The sequence below is a fragment of the Ranitomeya imitator genome, chromosome 1 (genome assembly GCF_032444005.1).
Source record: "Ranitomeya imitator isolate aRanImi1 chromosome 1, aRanImi1.pri, whole genome shotgun sequence".
Classification (NCBI taxonomy): Eukaryota; Metazoa; Chordata; class Amphibia; order Anura; family Dendrobatidae; genus Ranitomeya; species Ranitomeya imitator.
In genome coordinates this window covers 1028674035-1028697748 of record NC_091282.1, presented here as the reverse complement: position 1 = coordinate 1028697748, position 23714 = coordinate 1028674035, and the positions used below count along the sequence as shown (strand labels likewise).

Sequence of the window (23714 nt, the reverse complement as noted above, 5' to 3'; positions counted from 1 at the left end):
TGCAAGACATCTCACAATTTTGGACTTTTCAGAGCCCATGAAATCTCTCTTCTGACCCATTTTGCCAAAGGAAAGGAAGTTGGCTAATAACTAAGCACACCTTATATAGGGTTTTGATGTCATTAGACAACACCCCTCCTCATTAGAGATGTACATCACCTGATTTACTTAATTGGTAGTTGGCTCTCAAGCCTGAACAGCTTGGAGAAGGACAACATGTATAAAAAGTATCGTGATCAAAATACAACTCGCCTAATAATTCTGCACACAGTGTAATTGATCCTTTTTGTTTTTTTTCCACTTTTATTAGCCATTGTGTAAAGTTCATCTGTTTCATAAGAGGTGCATTAGTATTCTTAAATGTAGAATACATGGACTTAAAGGGGGTTGTTCACTTTGAGAACTCTGTTCTTTAAGGTGTGTTAATAAAATACTGTTACTTTCCTTCCCCGGATCAATTGCTCATTGTCTGCTGCTGCCCCAGTCTCTGCTTTTTGTCTGCACACATAGTTTTATGAGAGGGGACAAGTTCTTTAACCCCTTTCTGACATATGACGTACTATCCCGTCGAGGTGGGGTGGGCCCGTATGACCACCGACGGGATAGTACATCATAGCGATCGGCCGCGCTCACGGGGGGAGCGCAGCCGATCGCGGCCGGGTGTTAGCTGCCTATCGCAGCTGACATCCGGCGCTATGTGGCAGGAGTGGTCACGGACCGCTCCTGGCACATTAACCCCCGGCACACCGCGATCAAACATGATCGCGGTGTGCCGGCAGTACAGAAAAGCATCGCGCAGGTAGGGGGCTCCCTGCGTGCTTCCCTGAGCCCCCCGAGGGTCTCTTACCTCCTTCCTTGCTGCAGGCACCGGATCCAAAATGGCTGTGACATCCGGGTCCTGTAGGGAGGGAGGCACTGTGAAGCCTGGAGCTGTGCATGTCAGATCGGTGATCTGACACAGTGCACAGCAAAGTGTCAGATCAGCGATCTAACACTATAACATGATTCCCGCCCCCTCGGGCAATTTTATAGTGTAAAAAAAAAAGAATTTTCACGTGTAAAAAAAAAAAAAAAAAAAATTTAAAAAAAATCCCCCCCCCCCCCCCCAAAAAAAAATATATATATTGCCCCTATAAATACATTTCTTTATCTAAATAAAAAAAAAAAAACAATAAAAGTACACATTTAGTATCGCCACGTCCATAACGACCCCACCTATAAAACTGTCCCGCTAGTTAACCCCTTCAGTGAACGCGGTAAAAAAGAGGCAGAAAACGCTTTATTATCATACCGCCAAACAAAGTGGAATAACACGCGATCAAAAAGACGGATATAAATAACCATGGTACCGCTGAAAACGACATCTTGTCCCGCAAAAAACGAGCCGCCATACAGCATCATCAGCGAAAAAATAAAAAAGTTATAGTCCTCAGAATAAAGCGATGCAAAAATAATTATTTTTTCTATAAAAGTTTTTATCGTATAAAAGCGCCAGAACATAAAAAAAATTATATAAATGAGGTATCGCTGTAATCGTACTGACCCGAAGAATAAAACTACTTTATCAATTTTACCAAACGCGGAACGGTATAAACGCCTCCCCCCAAAGAAATTCATGAATAGCTGGTTTTCGGTCATTCTGCCTCACAAAAATCGGAATAAAAAGCGATCAAAAATTGTCACGTGCCCGAAAATGTTACCAATAAAAACGTCAGCTCGTCCCGCAAAAAACAAGACCTCACATGACTCTGTGGACCAAAATATGGAAAAATTATAGCTCTCAAAATGTGGTAACGCAAAAAATATTTTTTTGCAATAAAAAGCGTCTTTCAGTGTGTGACGGCTGCCAATCATAAAAATCCACTAAAAAACCCGCTATAAAAGTAAATCAAACCCCTCTAAAAAATTTTAAAAAATGTATTTATTTCCATTTTCCCGTTAGGGCTAGGGTTAGGGTTGGGGCTAGGGTTAAGGCTACAGTTAGGGTTGGGGCTAAAGTTAGGGTTGGGGCTAAAGTTAGGGTTAAGGTTTGGATTACATTTACGGTTGGGATTAGGGTTAGGGGTGTGTCAGGGTTAGGGTTGTGTTTAGGGTTACTGTTGAGATTAGGGTTAGGGGTGTGTGTGGGTTAGTGTTTCACTTATAAATGGGGGGGTTTCCACTGTTTAGGCACATCAGGGGCTCTCCAAATGCGACATGGCGTCCGATCTCAATTCCAGCTAATTCTGCATTGAAAAAGTAAAACAGTGGTTCTTCCCTTCCGAGCTCTCCCATGTGCCCAAACAGGGGTTTAGCCCAACATATGGGGTATCAGCGTACTCAGGACACATTGGACAACAACTTTGGGGTCCAATTTCTCCTGTTACCCTTGGGAAAATACAAAACTGGGGGCTAAAAAATTATTTTTGTGAAAAAATATGATTTTTTATTTTTACGGTTCTGCATTATAAACTTCTATGAAGCACTTGGTGGGTCAAAGTGCTCACCACACCTCTAGATAAGTTCCTTAGGGGGTCTACTTTCCAAAATGGTGTCACTTGTGGGGGTTTCAATGTTTAGGCACATCAGGGGCTCTCCAAACGGGTCCAATTTCTCCTGTTACCCTTGGTAAAATAAAACAAATTGGAGCTGAAGTTAATTTTTTGTGAAAAAAAGTTAAATGTTCATTTTTATTTAAACATTCCCAAAATTCCTGTGAAATACCTGAATGGTTTATAAACTTCTTGAATGTGGTTTTGAGCACCTTCAGGGGTGCAGTTTTTAGAATGGTGTCACACTTCGTTATTTTCTATCATATAGACCCCTCAAAATGACTTCAAATGAGATGTGGTCCCTAAAAAAAATGGTGTTGTAAAAATGAGAAATTGCTGGTCAACTTTTAACCCTTATAACTCCCTAAAAAAAAAAAAAAATTTTGGTTCCAAAATTGTGCTGATGTAAAGTTTACATGTGGGAAATGTTACTTATTAAGTATTTTGTGTGACATATCTCTGTGATTTAATTGCATAAAATTCAAAGTTGGAAAATTGCGAAATTTTCAAAATTCTCGCCAAATTTCCGTTTTTTTCACAAATAAGCGCATGTAATATCAAATTTTACCACTATCATGAAGTACACTATGTCACGAGAAAACAGTGTCAGAATCACTGGGATCCGTTGAAGCGTTCCAGAGTTATAACCTCATAAAGGGACAGTGGTCAGAATTGTAAAAATTGGCCTGGTCATTAACGTGCAAACCACCCTTGGGGGTAAAGGGGTTAATAGCAGAGTAAGGGTATTTGCACACGTTGCGGATTCCATTGCGGATTTCTCTGCACAGATTCCGCAGAATCCGCAGGTAAAACACCCTGCGTTTTACCTGCGGATTCACCGTGGATTTAGTGCAGTTTTTGTGCGGATTTCACCTGCTGTTTTACATCTGCGGATTCCTATTACAGAGCAGGTGTAAAACGCTGCGGCTTCCGCACAAAGAATTGACATGCTGCGGAAAATAAACCGCAGCGTTTCCTCTCTGAATTTTCTGCAGCATGTGCACTGCGGATTTTGTTTCCATAGGTTTACATGGTACTGTACAACGCATGGAAAACTACTGTGGATCCGCAGCCAAATCCGCAACGTGTGCACATAGCCTTAATGAGAAGAATACAATGTTATCAATCACTGACCATTTTATACACTTGTCATTATGTTAGGCCTCATTGAGATGTCCTTTAGATTCCCCTCACCTGATTTTGATAAGGAGTAAGTGATGATTGTTTTATTGAAATGAAACAAATCTGCTTGAGGCTCATTGCACAGTGGTATTTATTAGAACTTTTCCTAATTGTTGCAGGAGTAATAATCTGAATTTTGTGAATATGAATGGGTTTAAATCTCACAAGGATGGCAAGGTATGTTATGGGATATGTTACTATTGGCTCTTTATGTGCAAATCACTTTAGAAATTAAAAATGGTGAATGGGACCTACAGAAACCGAGTGCTTATTCGTGCCCACTCTGGAAAATTGGTAAGTCCTTTAAAAGTTTGAGTGCCCATATACAAAATGTCTCCCCATGTGATGGAGCCCTAAATCTAATGCTCAGACCTTACTGTCGGCAACCCGATTTTATAACAAAACCAGACACGAGTGACTTCTCCCCACCACATTCTATGACTGACCAGACTTTTCCTACTCTTACGGAGAGACTTTTCAGTCATGGGGAAGCAGGGCAGGGAGAGAAGCCACCAGGAACCTTCCTCTTGGACTAGTCATTAGAGATTCACAGTCTCTGACCAGCTTTTATTAGTATGTTATCTCTGAAAAAGCCAGTGCCTGACTTATGCTGCCAGAACCATCTGTAGAGTTCTTTTTAAGGCATCACTACCATAAGGCTATGTGCACACGTTCAGGATTTCTCGCAGAAAATTCCTGAGAAAAAAAACGGACATTTTCTGCAAGAAATCCGCAAGAAAACCGCATGCGTTTTTGCCGCGTTTTTTTCCGAACACTTCCCAATGCATTTTGTAGTGGGAAATCCTCAAAAAAAAAACCCCGCAAAATTAATGAACATGCTGCGGTTTTTACCGCAATGCGTTTTTTTTTGCGGGAAAAAAAACGCATCATGTGCACAAAACATGCAGAATTCATTCTAAATGATGGGATGCTTATTGTATTTTTTTTTTTTTTTGCGTTTTTATAGCGTTTTTATCGGAAAAAAACGCAACGTGTGCACACAGCCTAAAGGTTTTTATCCTCAAAGAGAATCTCTCAGCAGGTTTTTACTATGTAATCTGAAGACAGCAGGAGATAGAGGTTAAAACACACAATTCAGCGATGTGTCGCTTGTCAAAGTACGTGCTGTTGTTTACGAACTATGAAGGATCTATCACGATGAGTAACATTACTGGACTAGTCCTGCAACTAAGCAGCTCACTGTGTATGGACATTGTATATGCAGAGACTGGTGTGGGAGGAGGCAGCTTCCTCAGCTCTGCTTCAGTCTAAGTCTAAAAGCTCTGATTGTATCAGAATGGCTGCACCCAGTTATCTAAGTGATCCATCGATGGATTCAGCTTGTCTTGTCGTCATATTATATAGCACTGTGTACTTACAATTGCTCATTTTGCCTTTCTACCCAGCTAATTCACTTTTCTCTGCTCTGTGTAATCAGGAAGTTTCTTGTTCCTGCATTTATCTTTTCCATCATCCACTCCTGAACCTGCTGCTTCCTCCTCCCCCTGCCAGAGACTTTTGCTGTGATTTATGACTCATACACGGAAAATAGACTCCCAGTTTCTACATAGAGCTTAGAAGGATTCAGCTGGTCTGTTTTTAATCACTTGATGTTATAGACCTTATAGAAAAGAGAAAAAATAGCTGGGTAGAAAAGCAAATTGAGCAATTGTAAGTACACAGTGCTATATAATATGATGAGTGCAATATATAAAGAGGATAAAAACTTTGAGGAGGAGTGCTTCTTTAATATAAATGTACCAGTATGCCATATACAGATGCTGTATTTTCAATTATTGTATTTTGACAAGGAAATATTTTCCATTTGGACTTTTCAAATCCAAAAATGTTTTCACATGGACTTTGATGACTTCTGTTTACTGTATATTGATAATATATAGTGATTGGGTTATCTCTTGTATTACACCTATTAATGTTTTTTTAAGTGTTTATTTCATGTATTATAAAGTCAGTCTGATTAACATTAGACCAAGTCTCAATTCTCAACATTGTTGATTAGTCTTGGGAGGCTGTTTTTTTTCTCTCTCACTTTTCTGTGTGGTTTCTGCAGTTTCCCCAAAGAAAGTCTTCTATCCCCACATCTGTTCTCAGATCACTTAACCCGGGAGTGTTTAGAAATGTGGAGTATGACGTCTGGATGAAATCACAAAGAGGTAAAACTATATGTGTATCTAGACTTGCATCACTAATGGAGCAAGACTGGGAGAATAAGAGTTTATATGAAGTGAAGTTTTTTGTGCTGTTTTTATCCGCCTAATTGTGTATGGGCAGAGTTGGAAACACAGATCGTGTGCCATAGTAGGGTTTTTCCCCACAGTGTAACAAACAGAGGTTGTCCACTACTTAGACGACCCATGCTGAAGTGTTTGAGCCTCATGTTAAACAAAAACTGCAGTACAGTCGTGGCTAAAAGTTTAGAGACTGATGCAAAAATTTGTTTCCACAAACTTTGCTGCTTGTTTTTCTATCTCTTATAGTCAGATGTTTCTGTGGTTACTGGAGTAGAATTTAAAGAATTTCATAAGTTTTTTTTTTACACTTTTACTGACTAATACATAAAGTTTATACAAAGACTCAATATTTACAGCGTTGACCCTTATTTTTGAAGGCTTTTTCAACTCTCCTTGACATGCTGATATCAGCTTCTGGGCCAAATTCTGACTGATGACAATCTGATGATGCCTAAACAGTGCTTGGAGTTTATCACAATTTCTGTGATTTTGTTTCTCCTCCCAGTTTTTGAGGATTGACCACAGGTTCTCAATGTTATTGACGCCTGGAAAGTTTCCTGGCTGTTTACCCATAATGTCAATGTTTTATTCACTGAGCCACTTGGTTATTACTTTTTTTGGCATTGTCCTCCATCATGGGCGGCACGGTGGCGCAGTGGTTAGCACTGCAGCCTTGCAGCGCTGGGGTCCTGGGTTCAAACCCCACCAAGGACAACATCTGCAAAGAGTTTGTATGTTCTCTCCGTGTTTGCGTGGGTTTCCTCCGGGCACTCCGATTTCCTCCCACATTCCAAAGACATACTGATAGGGAATTTAGATTGTGAGCCCCATCGGGGACAGTGATGATAATGTGTGCAAAATGTAAAGCGCTGCGGAATATGTTAGCGCTATATAAAAATAAAGATTATTATTTATTATTATCATGCTGCTAAAAAAAAACCTCCTTAATCAACAAATTGCTTCTGGATATCTTGGAGAAGTTGCTCTTAAAGGATGTTGGATCCCATTCTTTATTCATGGCAGTGTTCTTTAGGCAAAATTGTGAGTGATCCCACTCCATGAATGAAAAGCTAGTCAATACATGAAGGGTCTCAGGATGCTTTCCTCTTGGCATGACACAAGACCATGGTAGAACTCGCGTATATTCACTTTCCTGACTGGAGCTTTGTTTGCGGGCATGTGCAGTGAATGCTGCAATTGAACAATCATTGACCGCTGATAAGTTACAGTTAACGTATCCGCTTCCCAGGTCCAAGACGGTTTCTTCCAATAGATGTGTGAGGAATACATCCAATCGGCAACCACTGATTGGCCGCAGCATTCCCATGATGTGCCGGTCCGAGGAGTTTAGTTAACATGGGGCACTTTCATTTGAGGAAGTAGTGGACAACTTCTTTAATAAATTGCTATATATAGCAGTATAATATTTCATGATGACCGGTTAATGCAGCATTATTTGAATGCTTCTATTAATTACCATATTTTTCGGATTATAAGACGCCGCCCCCCCCCCCCAATTTAGAAGGGAACTGGAGGTGCGTCTTATAATGCGGATATACCTTACCGGCCCTCGTGGAGCAGGGTCGCTGCTGAAGGATGCAACAGTGGAGCGTTGCTGCAGGCTGGGATGAGCGGGTGTTTGGTGCTGTGGGGGCTCTGCCAACATTTTGTGAAAGTCCAGAGCCCCCGCACTTACATGGTTTCCTATGCGGTGGACTCCGGGAAAATGGCTGCCGGGGGCGCGCATGCGCAGATGGAGATCTTGGCACCAAGATCTCGGGAAATGAGATACCAATGCTCCACTCCTGCCTCCTCCAGCACTGACCCTGGGACCCCGCTTCACCGAAGCCACCACCCCTGGTAAGCAATAAGACGCATGGATTATAAGAGGCACCACCATTTTATTAAAAAAAAGTTGTTTTATTTTCTTCCTTCTCAAAATTTGGGGTGCATCTTATAATCTGATGTCTTCTAATCCGCAAAATACAGTATGTTAATGGCTGGACCACACATGACAAGCACTTTTTACCTTTTGTTTTCCCCTAGATCTTGTGGATTGTAATCCGGCTTTCACTCCTCTTGATATCTGTACAATTTTGAGTTACTCTGTAAATGTCTGATATTGTCTGTCCATGTCCACTCTGAATCGTAAAGTGCTGCGGAATATGGTGCTGTCAGAAATATAAATGTATTCAGGTTAAATATCAAATAGCACAAACTATAATATAACAGTAGAAGAAAGTAAAGTGAAAAAAGTCCTTCCGGAAAGAAGAGCGCACCTTCCCAAACTCCATGCGCCATTATTGGATATTGCACGGGAGACGCACACTTTTTGCTTAGGCGTTGGGTGCCTCCTATCCACCTCCTATTTCTCACTGTTCTACCAGTCTATTTTGTTCTTACACCTTCATTATCTTTACTATCAAGTTGGCATCTATGATCTGATGATGACTAAATATGAGGGAGGGACATGCCTGTGTAACTACGATAGGACCTGTGTGCATCGCTCTATGATGAGGTCATGTGTGAGTCAGTGTGCACATTGTATTCTTATAGTGCTTGGATCAGTCCCTTACTGGATCAGTCACTGTATCATCATTGTATATTAGTATGCCTATACCTAATGTTGTCGTGCTTGTGTTGTAGATCAGCAGAAGCTGGACTTCTCCATCGCTGCCGGCATGCAGTATTCTGTTGGAGACAAATGTCAGGTAAGTTACTAAGTGATGATTTCAAAGTGCTGTACTCATTCTGGAAAAAAAAAGATACTTTTATTTCAAAAAGTTATATAAATGACATGTGAGCCATTATACTGATGTTTTTTTTTTGGGGGGGGGGGGGGGGGGGGGTGTTTATCTGAAAAATATGGTTCATCAGACCCAAAACAAAAAACAACAAAAAAACACAAATTCTGACGATCTTTTAAGAATAAAGTAGCATTCTGTGCTATCTGGTGGTTGCTGGGGTTTGGTTTTAAAGAACATAAGGGTTATTTGTTTAATAGAAAGTGGTTAACATTTTCTTAAAGGGACGGTCACCTGAATTTGGAGGGAACAATTTTCAGCCATAGAGGCAGGGTTTTCGGGTGTTTGATTCACCCTTTCCTTACCCGCTGACTGCATTATTGTATTGAAGTTCATTCTCTGTCCTCCGTAGTACACACCTGCACAAGGTGCAAACTTGCCTTGCGCAGGCATGTACTATAGAGGACAGAGAATGAACTTCAATCCAATATTGCAGCCAGCGGGTAAGGAAAGGGTGTATCAAACACCCGAAAACCCCGCCTCCATGGCTGAAGATTGTTCCCTCCAAATCCAGGTGACAGAGTCCCTTTAAAATGGTAGTCCAGCCTTGGGGTTAAAGCCTGCAGTCCATCCATGTGACTGCAGACTTGTGAATCTTCACACTGTGCACTGTGAGGATTTTCCAATGCTGGGAGTGGCAGGTGCGTGACCGTAATGGGGTTTTCCTATGAACAAAAGTTCATTTTAATCAATAGATGTTGGAATATTGATAGCTTCCACAATTGGATATGTTTAAATATAATGTTCCTGTGCTGAGATAATCTTATAAATGTGCCCCTACATGGTTGGATCACACTACAGCTCCTGGGCGGGGGGAGCAAAGGCGTATACAGACAGGACAGCAGGGGTTCTTTCTTTGAAGTAAAACTTTTTTAGAAACAGGCAGAAAAATGTTTTACCTCACAGAAAAAATCAACTGTTTGCCCATCCTGCCCTTTCTGTACTCTTTTGCTTCCTCCCCTGCCCAGGAGCTGTGGTATGATCAGACTATGTTCCTGTACGGTAAGACACGGCCATTACACAGTACACAGCAGGACCACATTTTTAAGATTATCTCAGCACAGGAACATCATTTAAACACATCCAATTGTGGAAATTATTATTCCAAGATGTATTGATTAAAATGTAATTTTGTTTGTGGAAAAACCCCTTTAAGTATGTGATTTGCATCCATGTGGTCAGGTGCCGACTGGATAGGCACGGCCTCGCTCCTTGTATGGGAATTGAATTCATTGAGTGGGAATTAAAGATCTGTCCAGGCCACGAGATGGGCATGTGGGCTAAGCTCACTGTAAGACTTGACGTGAATTTTACAATATGACTGTGACAAGGCCTGGAAATATCCACTGAGGGTTTCTATTCACTGACTACAAGCAGAGATCCTGAAAACGAGAAATTTCTACAACTTTTTATCATATAGTAAATATGAACTTATTATCTTAAGGAGAGGAAAATACCAGTAAGGCTACGTTCACATTAGCGTTTTGCGTGTTTGCGTCGGGCGACGCAGCGGCGACACATGCGTCATGCGCCCCTATATTTAACATGGGGGACGCATGCGTTTTTGTGTGATGCGTTGTGCGACGCATGCGGTTTTTTTGCCGCAAGCGTCGGGCCAAGAAAACGCAATAAGTTGCATTTTTCTTGCGTCCAAATTTCGGCAAAAAACGACGCATGCGTCGCAAACCGCAGCATTTTTGCGTGCGTTTTGATGCTTTTCATTTGCGTTGTGCCTTGCGTCGCCGACGCAGCGGCGCACAACGCAATTGTGAACGTAGCCTAACCGCTGGGAAAGATACTTTACCACCTCCTATTTATTAGATCCGTTAATATCTTTGCCTTCTCAGTTCTTCTAAGCCCCCACTGATATACTGCAGTGTCCTTCTTTACCTGTGCTCTTGGATGGAGATGTTGAGTGATGAGCGTCATGACCTGATCAGCTACGCCGTCAGTCATTGTAACTCAGAAGTTTTTCTTCATCGCTAGTCCTCTTGTGCGACTTGTCCCGAACATCTCGCGTCACAAGGAACAGTAAGGAAGGACCTGTGTATATCGCGTCCATGACCAATGTACTGCAATGTACTGCATTTTTTTTTCTTCTTTATTATTATTATGACTATAAGCTTTTATGAGTTGATGCATGACACCGTAGTGTCCATCATGTGCCTGTGCCTCTTCTCACAATGAAGGATGACTTGACTCCAATAATGATGTTTTTAGGGAGCTCTTTCTGCTGCATGCTCTGCTGCACTGTTCTTCTTTACTCCATTCCGGTCATTACTGATTGCAGGTTCGCTTGGAGCCCGGAGGGACGTTTTATAATGCGCACATCCAGGAGGTTGGAGCAGATAACGCACCGGCTGTCGTCTTTGTGGAGGAACTGGGGCAAAAGTATGTTTTCCTTTTACATCTTTGTATTTAACCCCTTACCATGCACGTCATATTGGTATATCATATGCTAGCTCCTGGAATTTGGCGCAGGCTCAGAAACTCAGCCATCATGTTGCCTCTAAGGGATCATTCACACTACCGTATTTTTGATCTGAGTGCTGTCCATGGAAAAACAGACATCACTTGGACCAGTGTTATTCAGTGGTGCAGTGCAGATGGGCAAATGTATTTATTTTTTACTGACAAACTCTGCGTGTTAAAAAAAAAAAAAAATTGCAGCATGCACTACCTTCTGTAAATTGGATGAGATTCGCCTGAGATTCACCCATTCAAGTCTATGGGTGCGCAAAAAAACTAATAAATCTGTCATTGAGCTACAACATGGCATGTTTTTTTTTTTTTCAATGACACATTGCAATTCTGTAACATAACAAACTGTGAATGGCCTTGTAAATGTTAATAGCTGCTGCAGTAAAAACTGATGCTATATAGACTGCAATCGAATAAGCGAGAAAAAAATCACCCGAGTTTTCTGGTTGAAACTCTGAACAATTTTTTTATACACTTGTGTGAAGCTTTGCAGCTGTTAATTATTTCTGTCACTGTTCTAACCACCCATCGACAACCCTGAGACACAAATCACAGGGCATTGATGGGTTGCCGTGATAGTCGAGGGCTTACTGACCAATCCTGTGCCTCTCATGATGGTACTTCTGTGAAAGTTGCATGTTCAAGTGCAATAAAAAGTGAAATATAAATTATTATGCATGCATGCATGCTTACCGTATATACTCGTGCATAAGCCGAGTTTTTCAACACTTTTTTTTTTTTTGTGTGTGTGCTGAAAACTCCCCCCCCACCCACCCTCGGCTTATACAAGAGTCAAGTGTCCCGGAGGGGGAGCGACGGAGCAGTAGGTCACAGGGGGCAGGAGCCGGCGGCTGCGGGTGTCACTGTGCCTGCTGCTAAAGAGAAATGAATATTCACTTTCTCTTATAGCACTCACAGTGACACCCGCAGCCGCCGGCTTCCAGAAGACATCCTACTCCCCTTCCTGCGCGCCCTTGCTGCATCTTGTTGGTTCCGGCACCAGCAGAATTTCCGGCCAAGTGATCATATGGCCCCGCTCATAAAGGTAATGAATATGCATGCTTCTCCAATCCCATTGGTGTGGAGTGAATATTCATTACCCTAATGCAGGGGTCTCCAACCTGTAGCTCGGGAGCCACATGTGGCTCGCGAGCCTGTGATGTGTGGCTCGCGGCTGCTTGCCGGCTTGGTGCATTAGTACCAGGTGTAAATAATTATTAAGAGCAGATCTCTAATTGGTGACTTTTGTGTGTAGCCCTGTATAGAAGAGCAGATCTGAATGTGGGAGAGATAGGAGACCTTGGAGCTTGACATTCTGCCTTGGTGTGATTTCAGTGGGAAAGCTTTGGTTGTCATTATACCAGTAATGGAGGCTCTCGGTGTCACTACTGTGAGTGGGGAAGGAGCTGGTTGTGGCTCGCGACCCTCTCTCAAAGCTGAATGTAGCTCACGACCCTCTTTCATAGCTGGATATGGCCCTCAAGGTCAGAAAGGTTGGGGACCTCTGCCCTAATGAGTGGGGCCACATTAACGTTCTGCAGGAAGAGCTGCTGGCGCCTGAATGAGACGTGCATCAGGGCGCGCAGGAAGGTGAGTATGGTGTTTGTTTTTACTCTGTCGCCTCATTGGGGGACACAGGACCATGGGTGTTATGCAGCTGTCCACTAGGAGGCGACATGCATACAATGATAGGGGATAAGGAGCCATGCATACTAGGATAGGGACCGGGGAGCCATGCATACCAGGACAGGGACCGGGGAGCCATGCATACCAGGACAGGGACCGGGGAGCCATGCATACCAGGACAGGGACCGGGGAGCCATGCATACCAGGACAGGGACCGGGGAGCCATGCATACCAGGACAGGGACCGGGGAGCCATGCATACCAGGACAGGGACCGGGGAGCCATGCATACCAGGACAGGGACCGGGGAGCCATGCATACCAGGACAGGGACCGGGGAGCCATGCATACCAGGACAGGGACCGGGGAGCCATGCATACCAGGACAGGGACCGGGGAGCCATGCATACCAGGACAGGGACCGGGGAGCCATGCATACCAGGACAGGGACCGGGGAGCCATGCATACCAGGACAGGGGTCGGTTACAATAGATACCCGGCTTATACTTGAGTCAATAAGGTTACCCAGTTTTTCGTGGCAAAATTAGGTGCCTCGGCTTATACTCGGGTCGGCTTATACTCGAGTATATACGGTATATGTTTAACTCACCCCGTTCAAAAACAATACACATGTTAAAATGGTGTCATTAAAAATGTCAGCTCATTGCGCAAAAATTTAAAATACAAGCCCTAACACTGCTCCATGAACCAAAAAATGAAACCTCTTGGAAAATGGTGACACAGGTATTTTATTTTTTTCAAATGTCAGTCTTTTTCCCCCGCTTAAATGGAAAAAAAAACAACTGTAATTGTTCTGACCTGAAGGTCTGCAGAATTGCGCTTTTTTGATGCACTTTCTTTTCCTGTACTTCCTTTTCCTGCTTTCCAGCACACATGCTAAATTGATGTTGCCATTAAAAACTATAAAGCTATGTGCACACGTTGCGGATTTGGCTGCGGACCCGCAGCAGTTTTCCATGCGGTGTACAGTACCATGTAAACCTATGGAAAACCAAATCCGCAGTGCACATGCTGAATTGTTTATTTTCCGCAGCATGTCAATTCTTTGTGCGGATTCCATAGCGTTTTACACCTGTTCCATAATTGGAATCCGCAGGTGTAAAAATGCAGGCGAAATCCGCAGATATTCCGCAGTGAGTCTGCAGGTAAAACGCAGGGTGCAGAAAAATCCGCAATGGAATCCGCAAGGTGTGCACATACCCTCCTAACTCCTCTTCCAAGAAACAAGCCACCACGGTTCTGTCAAACGCATAACATAAAATGTCCCTGTGTGAAAGGGGTTAAAGGATTATTACACCTTCAGAGGCAATTTGTTCACTGAAGACGCATTTAACCTGTAAATTGAGACTGAAATAAAAGTCCCAACAGGAGAAAAAAGTTGATTCCTCTGATAAGATATGGTACATTATTTTATACTTTCATGCGCACTATTGATTTATGAAAAGAAATATATATTTAAGCGGGTTATTCTTTTAACGCATGTATTATTTTGCTAAAATATTCATTTCAAAATTTGCACTAAGCACCTTTTATAGACCTTCTGTATTACACTATCTGCTAGCTGAATGAGTTGACTCCTGGCAGAGTTGGTAAGCTAAAATGGAGAGGGCAACAATCAGAGGAAAAGTATAATAGATAAATTCGGGATTTATCACCCACTCCTGGTTTTGGCTTACATGTACTGGTGTAAAATACTGAGTTATAAACTCCCTAACTGCCTTTTAAAAGCCAAAAGTTGAAACATTTCTAATAAAACCCAATTGCAAAAATAATTTTTAGACCAAAATACATATATTTAAAGGGAATCTGTGAGCTCCAAATACTATTTACTTGCCGATATAGTGGTAATCTGCAGGTGACTGGTGGTTTTACCAGTGTTATTCTCCCTGCAGCTGCTCATGTCCAGGCATTAGGGCGATGACAGGAGCAGTAACAAACCGCGCTCACTACACAGAGTTCTCTGTAATTGTGGCTGCACACTGTGCGCAGAGCTGACTGTCAATGTGCTGGGGGGTAATTACAGTGCACTCACTATGTAGTGACAGGTGACTAACAGCTCCTGCACCACCCCAATGCCTGGAAGCGAGCGGCTGCAGGGAGGATATAACTTAATTTTCTCTCTGTAGCCGTTGCTCCAGTAAGATAACGAGGGATGGTTTAAACACTATTTGCCTGCAGATTACCACCATAACTGGAAGTAAATAGCGTTTTTGTATGTGACCAGTTTCCTTTAACTACAATGAATTTGTGCCCTAATGTATCCATACCCTTTAAATGTAATGCTCTTGGGTAAAGGCATAGGTAAACCCCCATCGTACCTGTATAAGATTCCACAGAGCACAATATATGTCCCTAAAATTGGAAAAAGGGGGCTGCAGTTGATATTGTTTCCAGTTTTGTATAGGTAGATGCGATACAGTTCTAGTGTTTTAATATAATTTTTTTTTCTTTTCTATCCTTTTGCTTTCTGTAGACATAATATTCAGTTAAAGAATCTTAAGCCGATCCCCCTAAACACCAGCGCAGATGGCTGGAACACCGTTGCAGGGAAGAAGATAAAGAAGACCCTTGCAAGTGGCCCTAGTGGTGCTATAGGTAACCATATCTGCCTCAGTTCTGGTTTTCTGTGCAAAGATACTAGAGGAGGGCTTTACAATGTTTTTTTTTCTTCAAAACTTTAGAGAAGGATTACAGAGGGCAAAAAAATTATAGTAAAGCTGTGAGAGCTCAGCCTCCATCCTCCCGCATCCAGTCTTCCACAAACAAGTCATATGGGATGTCTTCAGATCAAGCTACCCTAATCGAAAACAAGGGACGGAGCCGGACTCCTCCGAAAGTGCCTGGAAGGTGAACTGTGATAACTGCGATATTTGCATTACGATGTGTAGAGAAAAAAAAGCTATGTACATTAGGACGTTTATGGGATCCCAGTAGGCTATGTTAGATATGTCTGATGGCATTCTGAGCACTAGTGTCCATCAGTGTCAGACAGCCACATACCATGAGAGCTTCCTTACCATTCCTAAGAGTCTCCAGTCATCTTCAATCTGCAGGACTGCTCCAATCCTCTACCTCGCAACCTTCTCAAGATTGACCGTTGGCATGGCATGGTTTGATTCTGCAGCATGGCAGAATCGTATGGGTACTGAAACTGGTTCCAGCAGTGTGGTTTTGACTAAACCAGCCACTCTTAGGAGGCTGGTAACCTAGGCAACGGCAGTACACTATACCTACTCAAGGAGAAAATAGAATCCAAATAGTAAAATAAAATTACACCAAAATTTTATTTCAACAAAAAATAGTAAAACACAAAAACAAATTATAAGCAAAAAATGTACAACTTCTACAGTACATGGGTTTTTAAAACACTAGATGATTAAATCCACAGGAAGCCGTAATTTGAACGCGAAACGCGCGTCGGGTACATGGCTGAGGCAAAGGCAGGACCAATCATCATTATGGGTAATTAACTATTCTTTACCTAATATTATCATGCATTGATGACGGGTGCTGCAGTATGATTTGGGGATTGTTACACTACATGTAATGGTGGTCTGTTAAGGCACACTCAGCTATATACTGTATATGTGACAACTTACAGTCTACTATATAATTGTCTAAGGGGTACTTCCGTCTTTCTGTCTGTCTGTTTGCAACTTACATCATGGAAATACCGCGTCGCTGATTGGTCTCGCCAGCTGCCTGTCCTGGCTGCCGCGACCAATCAGCGACGGGCACAGCCCGGCTGAGAATTAGTCCCTCCCTACTCCCATCCAGTCAGTGCCCGGAGCCTGCTCCATACTCCCCTCCAGTCAGCGCTCACACAGGGATAATGCCGGCGGTAACGGACCGCGTTATGCCGCGGGTAACGCACTCCGTTAACACTGCTATTAACCCTGTGTGACCATCTTTTTACTATTGATGCTGCCTATGCAGGATCAATAGTAAAAAGATCTAATGTTAAAAACAATAAAAAAATGAAAAAACCTGCTATTCTCACCTTTCGTCGTCCGCCGAGGCGCGTGCGGCTGCCGCCAGTTTCCATTTCCAGAGATGCATTGTGAAATTACCCAGAAGACTTAGTGGTCTCGCGAGACCGCTACGTCATCTGGGTAATTTCACAATGCATCCTGGGAACGGAAGCTGGTGGCAGCCGCGCGCGCATCAACAGAGCTTCGCTGGACGCCGGAGGGTGAGTATATAACTATTTTTTATTTTAATTATTTTTTTTAACAGGGAAATGGTGCCCACACTGCTGTATACTACGTGGCCAGTTTTATATACTGTGTGGGCTGTGTTATATACTGCGTGGCTGCTATATATTACGTGGCCAGTGTTAGATACTGTGTGGGCTGCGTTATATACTACATGGCTGCTATATACTACATGGGCAGTGTTATATACTATATGGCTGTGCTATATAATATATGGCTGCTATATACTACGTGGGCAGTGTTATATACTATGTCGACTGTGTTATATACTGCGTAAGTTGCGTTATATACTACATGGCTGCTATATACTACGTGGGCAGTGTTATATACTACGTGGGCAGTGTTATATACTATGTGGGCAATATTATATACTGTGTGGGCAATGTTATATACTGCGTGGGTTGTGTTATATAGTACGTGGGCAGTGTTATATACTGTTTGGGCTGTGTTATATACTGCGTGGCCTGTATTAACGCATCGGGTATTCTAGAATATGTCGTGGCCTGTGCTATATACTATGTGGCTGCTATATATATATATATATATATATATATATATATATATATATATATATATATATATATATATATATATATATATATATATATATATATATATATATATATATATATATATATACACATACATACATACATACATACATACATACATACATACATACATACATACATATTCCAGAATACCCGATGCGTTAGAATCGGGCCACCATCTAGTCCATTATAACAGACCACATGCCCTGTTGTTGCACCCCATGCGTACACATATTTTTTTTTTTCTTCTGCCCCATTTCTACACCTGTGGATTTAATCACCTAGTGATTTTAAAAACCCATGTACTGTATAAGTTGTAAATTTTTTGCTTATAATTTGTTTTTGTGTTACTATTTTTTGTTGAAATTTTGGTGTAATTTTATTTGGCTATTTGGACTTGATTTTTTCCTTTGGTAGGTATAATATAGCAAGTTGCTTTGTACATGGGTAAACAGTAGTACATTTCTGGTAAAGATATGTGGATATGTGGAGCATTACATAGTTACACTATAGACTTAGGCTGTGTGCACACGTTGCTGATTTTTCGTGTTTTTTTCGCTATAAAAACGCTATAAAACCGCAAAAAAAACAGCATATATTATACATCCCATCATTTAGAATGAATTCCGCAATTTTTGTGCACATGATGCGTTTTTTTCCGCGAAAAAAAACGCATTGCGGTAAAAAACGCAGCATGTTCATTAATTTTGCGGATTTCCCACTATATAATGCATTGGGAAATGTCCGGAAAAATGCGCAAAAAACACACACTAAAAATGCGGAAAAAACGCATGCTGATTTCTTGCAGAAAATTTCAGGTTTTTCTCAGGAAATTTCTGCATGAAATCCTGAACGTGTGCACATAGCCTAAATGTGATTGTCCTCCTTTTGGGTAATTTTTTTTTAGACTTAAATGCATGTATTTGGAGTGCAAAAATGTTTTTGCAATTGGGTTTCATTAAAAATGTTGCCCAATTTGCATTTTATAGTCTCTATGCTACTGTGTATTGCTGGCTGCAGGATGAACTAACCGAGAATCTGCCAACGATCTCATTCTGACAGAGATTTTCACTGTTCTAGTCCTTATCTGAGCTCCTCTCTGACCACAGATCACATTAAAGTTGAATTTGCAGGGAAACAAGAGCCTGTGAAAGCTAAAAGGAATAAAATATGTAATGGCACCCAAAGCTACCAGGAGGAAAGGAACTTGTATTGCTTTCAGCCAGAAGGGCATGCAAGGAGTGGTTACTCACCGCTCACTATGCTGTGAGTAGCTGCCATAATCACTCCCGGCACATTGATTGACAGCCTTCCCTGCATCGGTGCAGAGGGAACTGTCAATCAAACTGAAATAAATATTTCTAAACAGTTACAAAATGGTTTTGAAATTGAAAATTGTTTTATTGCATGGTTATTACAATCCGGGACATGTAACAGAAGTTGTCGTAATATGTGACTTGAGAAGAGACTTGGACTTCTTGACTTCTTTGTCTTCTTTTTACAGGAAGCTTGAGCAAAGTGAGGAATCCAGTTATTTCAAACGCGAGAATGTCCACTTTGGTCTAACCCCAGAGGAGCGTAGGGAGAGACAAGTGATCGAGGAATCCAAGTCTTTGTATGAAATGCAAAACCGAGACACCGATGCATTTCCAGCACTCTCTGTACGTTCTTTCTGCTTATTGCATCTTTCTTGTTGTGAACAAATATAAGCTATAAGAAGCTTTGTAGTTTATTGGTCAAATATTTACCAACAGTTTAAGGCTAAGTGCAGCTTTTTCATGTTGTAGATTTTCAGCAGCAGTTCTACTCGAATTCGCTAATTTGGGTAAAAAAATATATATTTTTTTAAATTTTTTTAGTCATGTTTTTCTACTGCAGTTGTTGTTTTTGAGACTTCCCGTTTGCTCAGTAACCCAGCTGTAATAAAACACTGAAGTACATGCATTTCTGCCAGAGAAAACAAAATAAAACCCCATCTTTGTTATTCTTCAGCATCTTGCACAAACGTTTGGTGAAAATCTGCTTGCCTTTACTTTACATACATGTAACAATGATCTGTGGGGGTTCATATACTCTATACATTATTGTTGGCAGCAAAGAAGTGATTAGATGATAAACGGGCATCATTGACCAGGAACTAAAGCTCGAAGGTCATTAAAGGGATTCTCCGTTGAAAACGAATAGACAGGGGGCGTGGCCTATCTGCTGATGGAGTAGGTCGCACAGAGTGGGAGCTCCTCAGCCAGGAACCTCAAAGCGGCACACTTCTACCTCTCAGGTGTCCTCTTCTGTCTTCACGACATCGGTGCTGGCTCCCGGAGCGTCGGTGAGTGCATGGGGAAATCCAGAGCGTCCAACCGCGATCCCCCTAGGAGAATTCCCGACTTCTTTGCAGCCACCCCGCAGCCACCGCCGGAATCCAAGATGGTGCCGTCCTCCCCCAGGGCTTCCCGCTCCTCACAACGCAACGCTCAGGCGTCGCGGTCCGGCGCTGCGGCGTCGCATCCAGATGGAACAGCGCTACATTCGGACGCAGCAGCGTTGCATTTTGGCGGAGCAGCGTTAAATTCAGGCGGCTCGGCGTCTGACGCAGCTGATGGCCCGGTGACCGCATCTCTCCTTAAAGGACTGCTTGGGGACCTTAGATCCTCCATCCAAGAGGACTTGCGTTCTATGCTGGCTGAGCTAAAAGGAGAGGTGGCAGAGCTGGGCAACCGCACGGACCGCCTGGAGCGCAAGATGGCGGAACTGGTCTCCTCTCATAATGAGCTCTGGGACGCACATGAATCCCTGCAAACCCTAGCTGCTAAAACCCACGCTAAAGCCCTGGACCTGGAAGATAGGTCCAGGAGAAATAACGTTAAACTGAGAGGCATCGAGGAATCTGTCCTGGCAGGGGATTTGAAGCCATTCCTGCAGGACTTTATGGCGGCAGCCTTACCGCAGTTCGCGCCAAAGGACTTCATAATAGACCGCGTGCATAGGATCCCTAAACCCTCTGGCCTGGGGCCCTCCATTCCCAGAGATGTGCTGGCGCGCATACATTTTTTTGAGATAAAGGAGGACTTCCTACAGGCCCTAAGGAGAACCCCAGCGCTTCCTGAACGATTTGCAAACATCTCAGTCTTTCCGGATCTCTCTCCGGGCACTTTGGCTCTGCGGAGGACCTTCGCCCCCTACACTGCCATCCTCAGAGAGAAAGGCATCCTGTATCGCTGGGGATTTCCGACGAAGCTGCTCATTCGCAAAGATGGATCAATCACTACCTGCCTAACTCCGTCCCACGCGGCTTCGGCTCTCGCTAAATGGGGACTCCGGACTCCTCAAGTGCCGTGAACATTCCTAAGCATGGGTCTGACGGAGGTCCCAGGGCCCGTATCACACCGGACTGGGAGGAGGCCTGAGTCTACTGTATCTTTGGTTCCTGGCTATTTTCCCGCACGGATTTACTTGGTTTTTCTTTTTTTTCCTTTTTTAAGCTGCGTTGGTTTCTCGCTTGAGAGCTCCAGCAGCATTTGTTTGCCCCATAGGTGAACAGTTTTTTTGATTCTCACCTTCTGGACTCAGGATATTCCTGAATGGACCTTGGTCCGCTGGTTTTTTTGTTGTATGTCCTGTTTGTTTCCCTATGTTCTTTCTCTCCTGTTTCTGTTTTGCCCTTTCTTATGTCCTGCTATATTGACCACATGTTTTCTTTGCCTTTGCTCAGGTTATCAGTGTTTGAGGACTGTAAAACTGTTCTTATGCCTTTTCAATGAGTATCTCACTGTATTCAATTAACGTTAATGGCCTCAACTCGCCGGGTAAGAGGTCTGTGGTTTGGCGTCGGTTGAGCAAATCCCGTCATGATATTTTATGTCTCCAGGAAACGCACTTGCTGGAATGTGATAACTCCAGAATGCAATCAGGTCTGTACCCGCATCAGTTTTTTGCCAATGGCCCGTCAAAAAAGGCGGGTGTAGCCATTTTCTTCAGCAGGTCCAACTCCTTCCAACTGGTTCGATCTATAGCGGATCCATTGGGTAGATTCATTGTGGTGTTGTGTCTCATTAATAATGCCCCATATACTATTGCCTCGATATATGCCCCTAATGTAGGCCAACTTAAGTTTTTGGAGGGTGTATTCAAAACTCTTAATGATATTCAACATGGGCACAAGCTGATAGCTGGTGACTTCAATGCCCCAATGTCCAAAGTCCTTGACTGCTCTGCCTCCTCACTGTCTAGATGTGAAGTCGGGCCTCTAGCTGACTCTTTCCACTTGCATGATGTCTGGCGGTACCTGCACTGCGGTGAGAGAGACTACACATTTTTGTCTCCCAGACACGGTTCTTATAGCCGGATCGATTGTGTGCTGGTGAATGACGTGGCTCTCCCTCACTGCATCGCAGCAGATATTGGCAGTATCACCTGGTCGGATCATGCCCCGGTGTCCCTTACCCTGAAGGACCCCTTGGCCATCAGACCCCCTGCGCGTTGGCGCCTTAATGCCCACCTCCTGGCTGACCAATCCAATTCCCAATGTATAGAGGAGGCCTTGGGAGAATTTTTTGCCTCCAATGACACTCCTGACATTGGTGACGATACCCTCTGGTTCGCCCACAAGGCGGTGATTAGGGGTCACTTCATCAAGCTAGCGGCAAAGGCTAAGAGGAAATACAATGCGGCACTTCAGGTAGCCTTAGACGAATTATCTCGCCTGGAATCTGCTCATAAACTTTCTCCTACTCCAGCGCTTCTCTCTGACCTTTCTAAAGCCCGCATACATGTTCGCAATCTCCTCCTCCATAAGGCTGAGAAGGCCCTGAGGAAAACCAGAGCCAAATTTTACACAATGGGGGATCGAGCGGGTGCTGTTCTGGCTAGACGTGTTAGGAAGAGAGAGGCCCAATCCAAGATCCCATTCTTGCTCCGGTCTGACGGCTCCCAGGTTCGCAACCCGATTCAGATTGCGGAGGAGTTTGCTTCTTATTATTCCTCGCTTTATGACCTCGGGTCTGACCTGGGGATTCCTCAACCTACGCGGGAGTCAATTTTGGCGTTTTTGGAGAGGGCTAATCTCCCCTCGGTCACTCAGGAGCAGCTCTCCTTCCTAAATTCCCCCATTGTCGAGTCTGAACTCTCGCAGATTATCAGAGAGGCCAATAAGGGTTCTTCCCCGGGGCCTGATGGCTTTCCCTTCTCCTACTATGCTCAGTTTTTTCCTGTCCTTGCCCCCTTTCTGTTGCGTCTTTTTAATAATTGGCTGGCGGTTGGTAGTATTAGGGCTGAGGGGTTGGAGGCAGCCATTGCGACTCTCCCCAAACAAGGGAAACCCACAACATCTCCGGGGAACTTCCGCCCGATAGCACTCTTAAACTGCGACGTTAAGATTTACGCAAAAGTCTGGGCCAATAGATTGTTCTCAGTCCTTCCTGATCTCATTCACCCCGACCAAGTTGGGTTTGTTCCTGGCAGACAGACGAGGGATGGCACCAGACGACTGATAGATCTCTTGGATGTGGTGGAGAGGGGGAGTCTCCCCAGTGTATTCCTGTCGCTCGATGCCGAGAAGGCGTTTGACAGAGTGCACTGGGGCTATATCGAGCTCACATTGGAGAAATTTGGGCTTACCGGGCAGATTAGCAAAGCGGTTATGGCATTGTATTCCAACCCATGCGCGTCGGTTCGATCGGCGGGATTCGGGTCTCGAACGTTTCCTATTAGGAACGGTACTCGTCAAGGCTGCCCCCTCTCCCCTATCATCTTTGCTCTGATCATGGAGCCCTTGGCCACCATGGTCAGGCAGTGCGCGGACATAAGGGGAATTGTGGTGGGGGGAACTGAACATAAAATTGGTCTTTATGCCGACGACGTGGTCCTGACCTGCACCTCTCCCTTAACTTCATTGACTGCAATCACCACCATCCTATCTGAGTTTTCGGCGGTTTCATATTATAAACTTAATCTCACCAAATCCACAATTTTCCCCCTCTTCCTCCCCCCCCCCTTCAGATTCAAATTCAATCTCAATATGCTTTTATTTGGGCTCCCTTGGGCTTTACATATCTGGGCAT

The 23714-nt window shown here is 43.4% G+C and overlaps 1 protein-coding gene across 1 annotated transcript in view; it reads left to right on the top strand.

The window, feature by feature from the left end:
- The window catches only part of OTUD4 (OTU deubiquitinase 4), a 104924-nt gene that overhangs the window by 61920 nt on the left and 19290 nt on the right, over positions 1-23714 (top strand). Inside the window, exons 8-14 of the mRNA XM_069744023.1 lie at positions 3833-3890; positions 5785-5887; positions 8612-8676; positions 11060-11160; positions 15367-15488; positions 15575-15740; positions 19163-19319. Coding sequence (XP_069600124.1) covers positions 3833-3890; positions 5785-5887; positions 8612-8676; positions 11060-11160; positions 15367-15488; positions 15575-15740; positions 19163-19319 — 772 coding nt within the window. The remainder of the gene's footprint in view (positions 1-3832; positions 3891-5784; positions 5888-8611; positions 8677-11059; positions 11161-15366; positions 15489-15574; positions 15741-19162; positions 19320-23714) is intronic.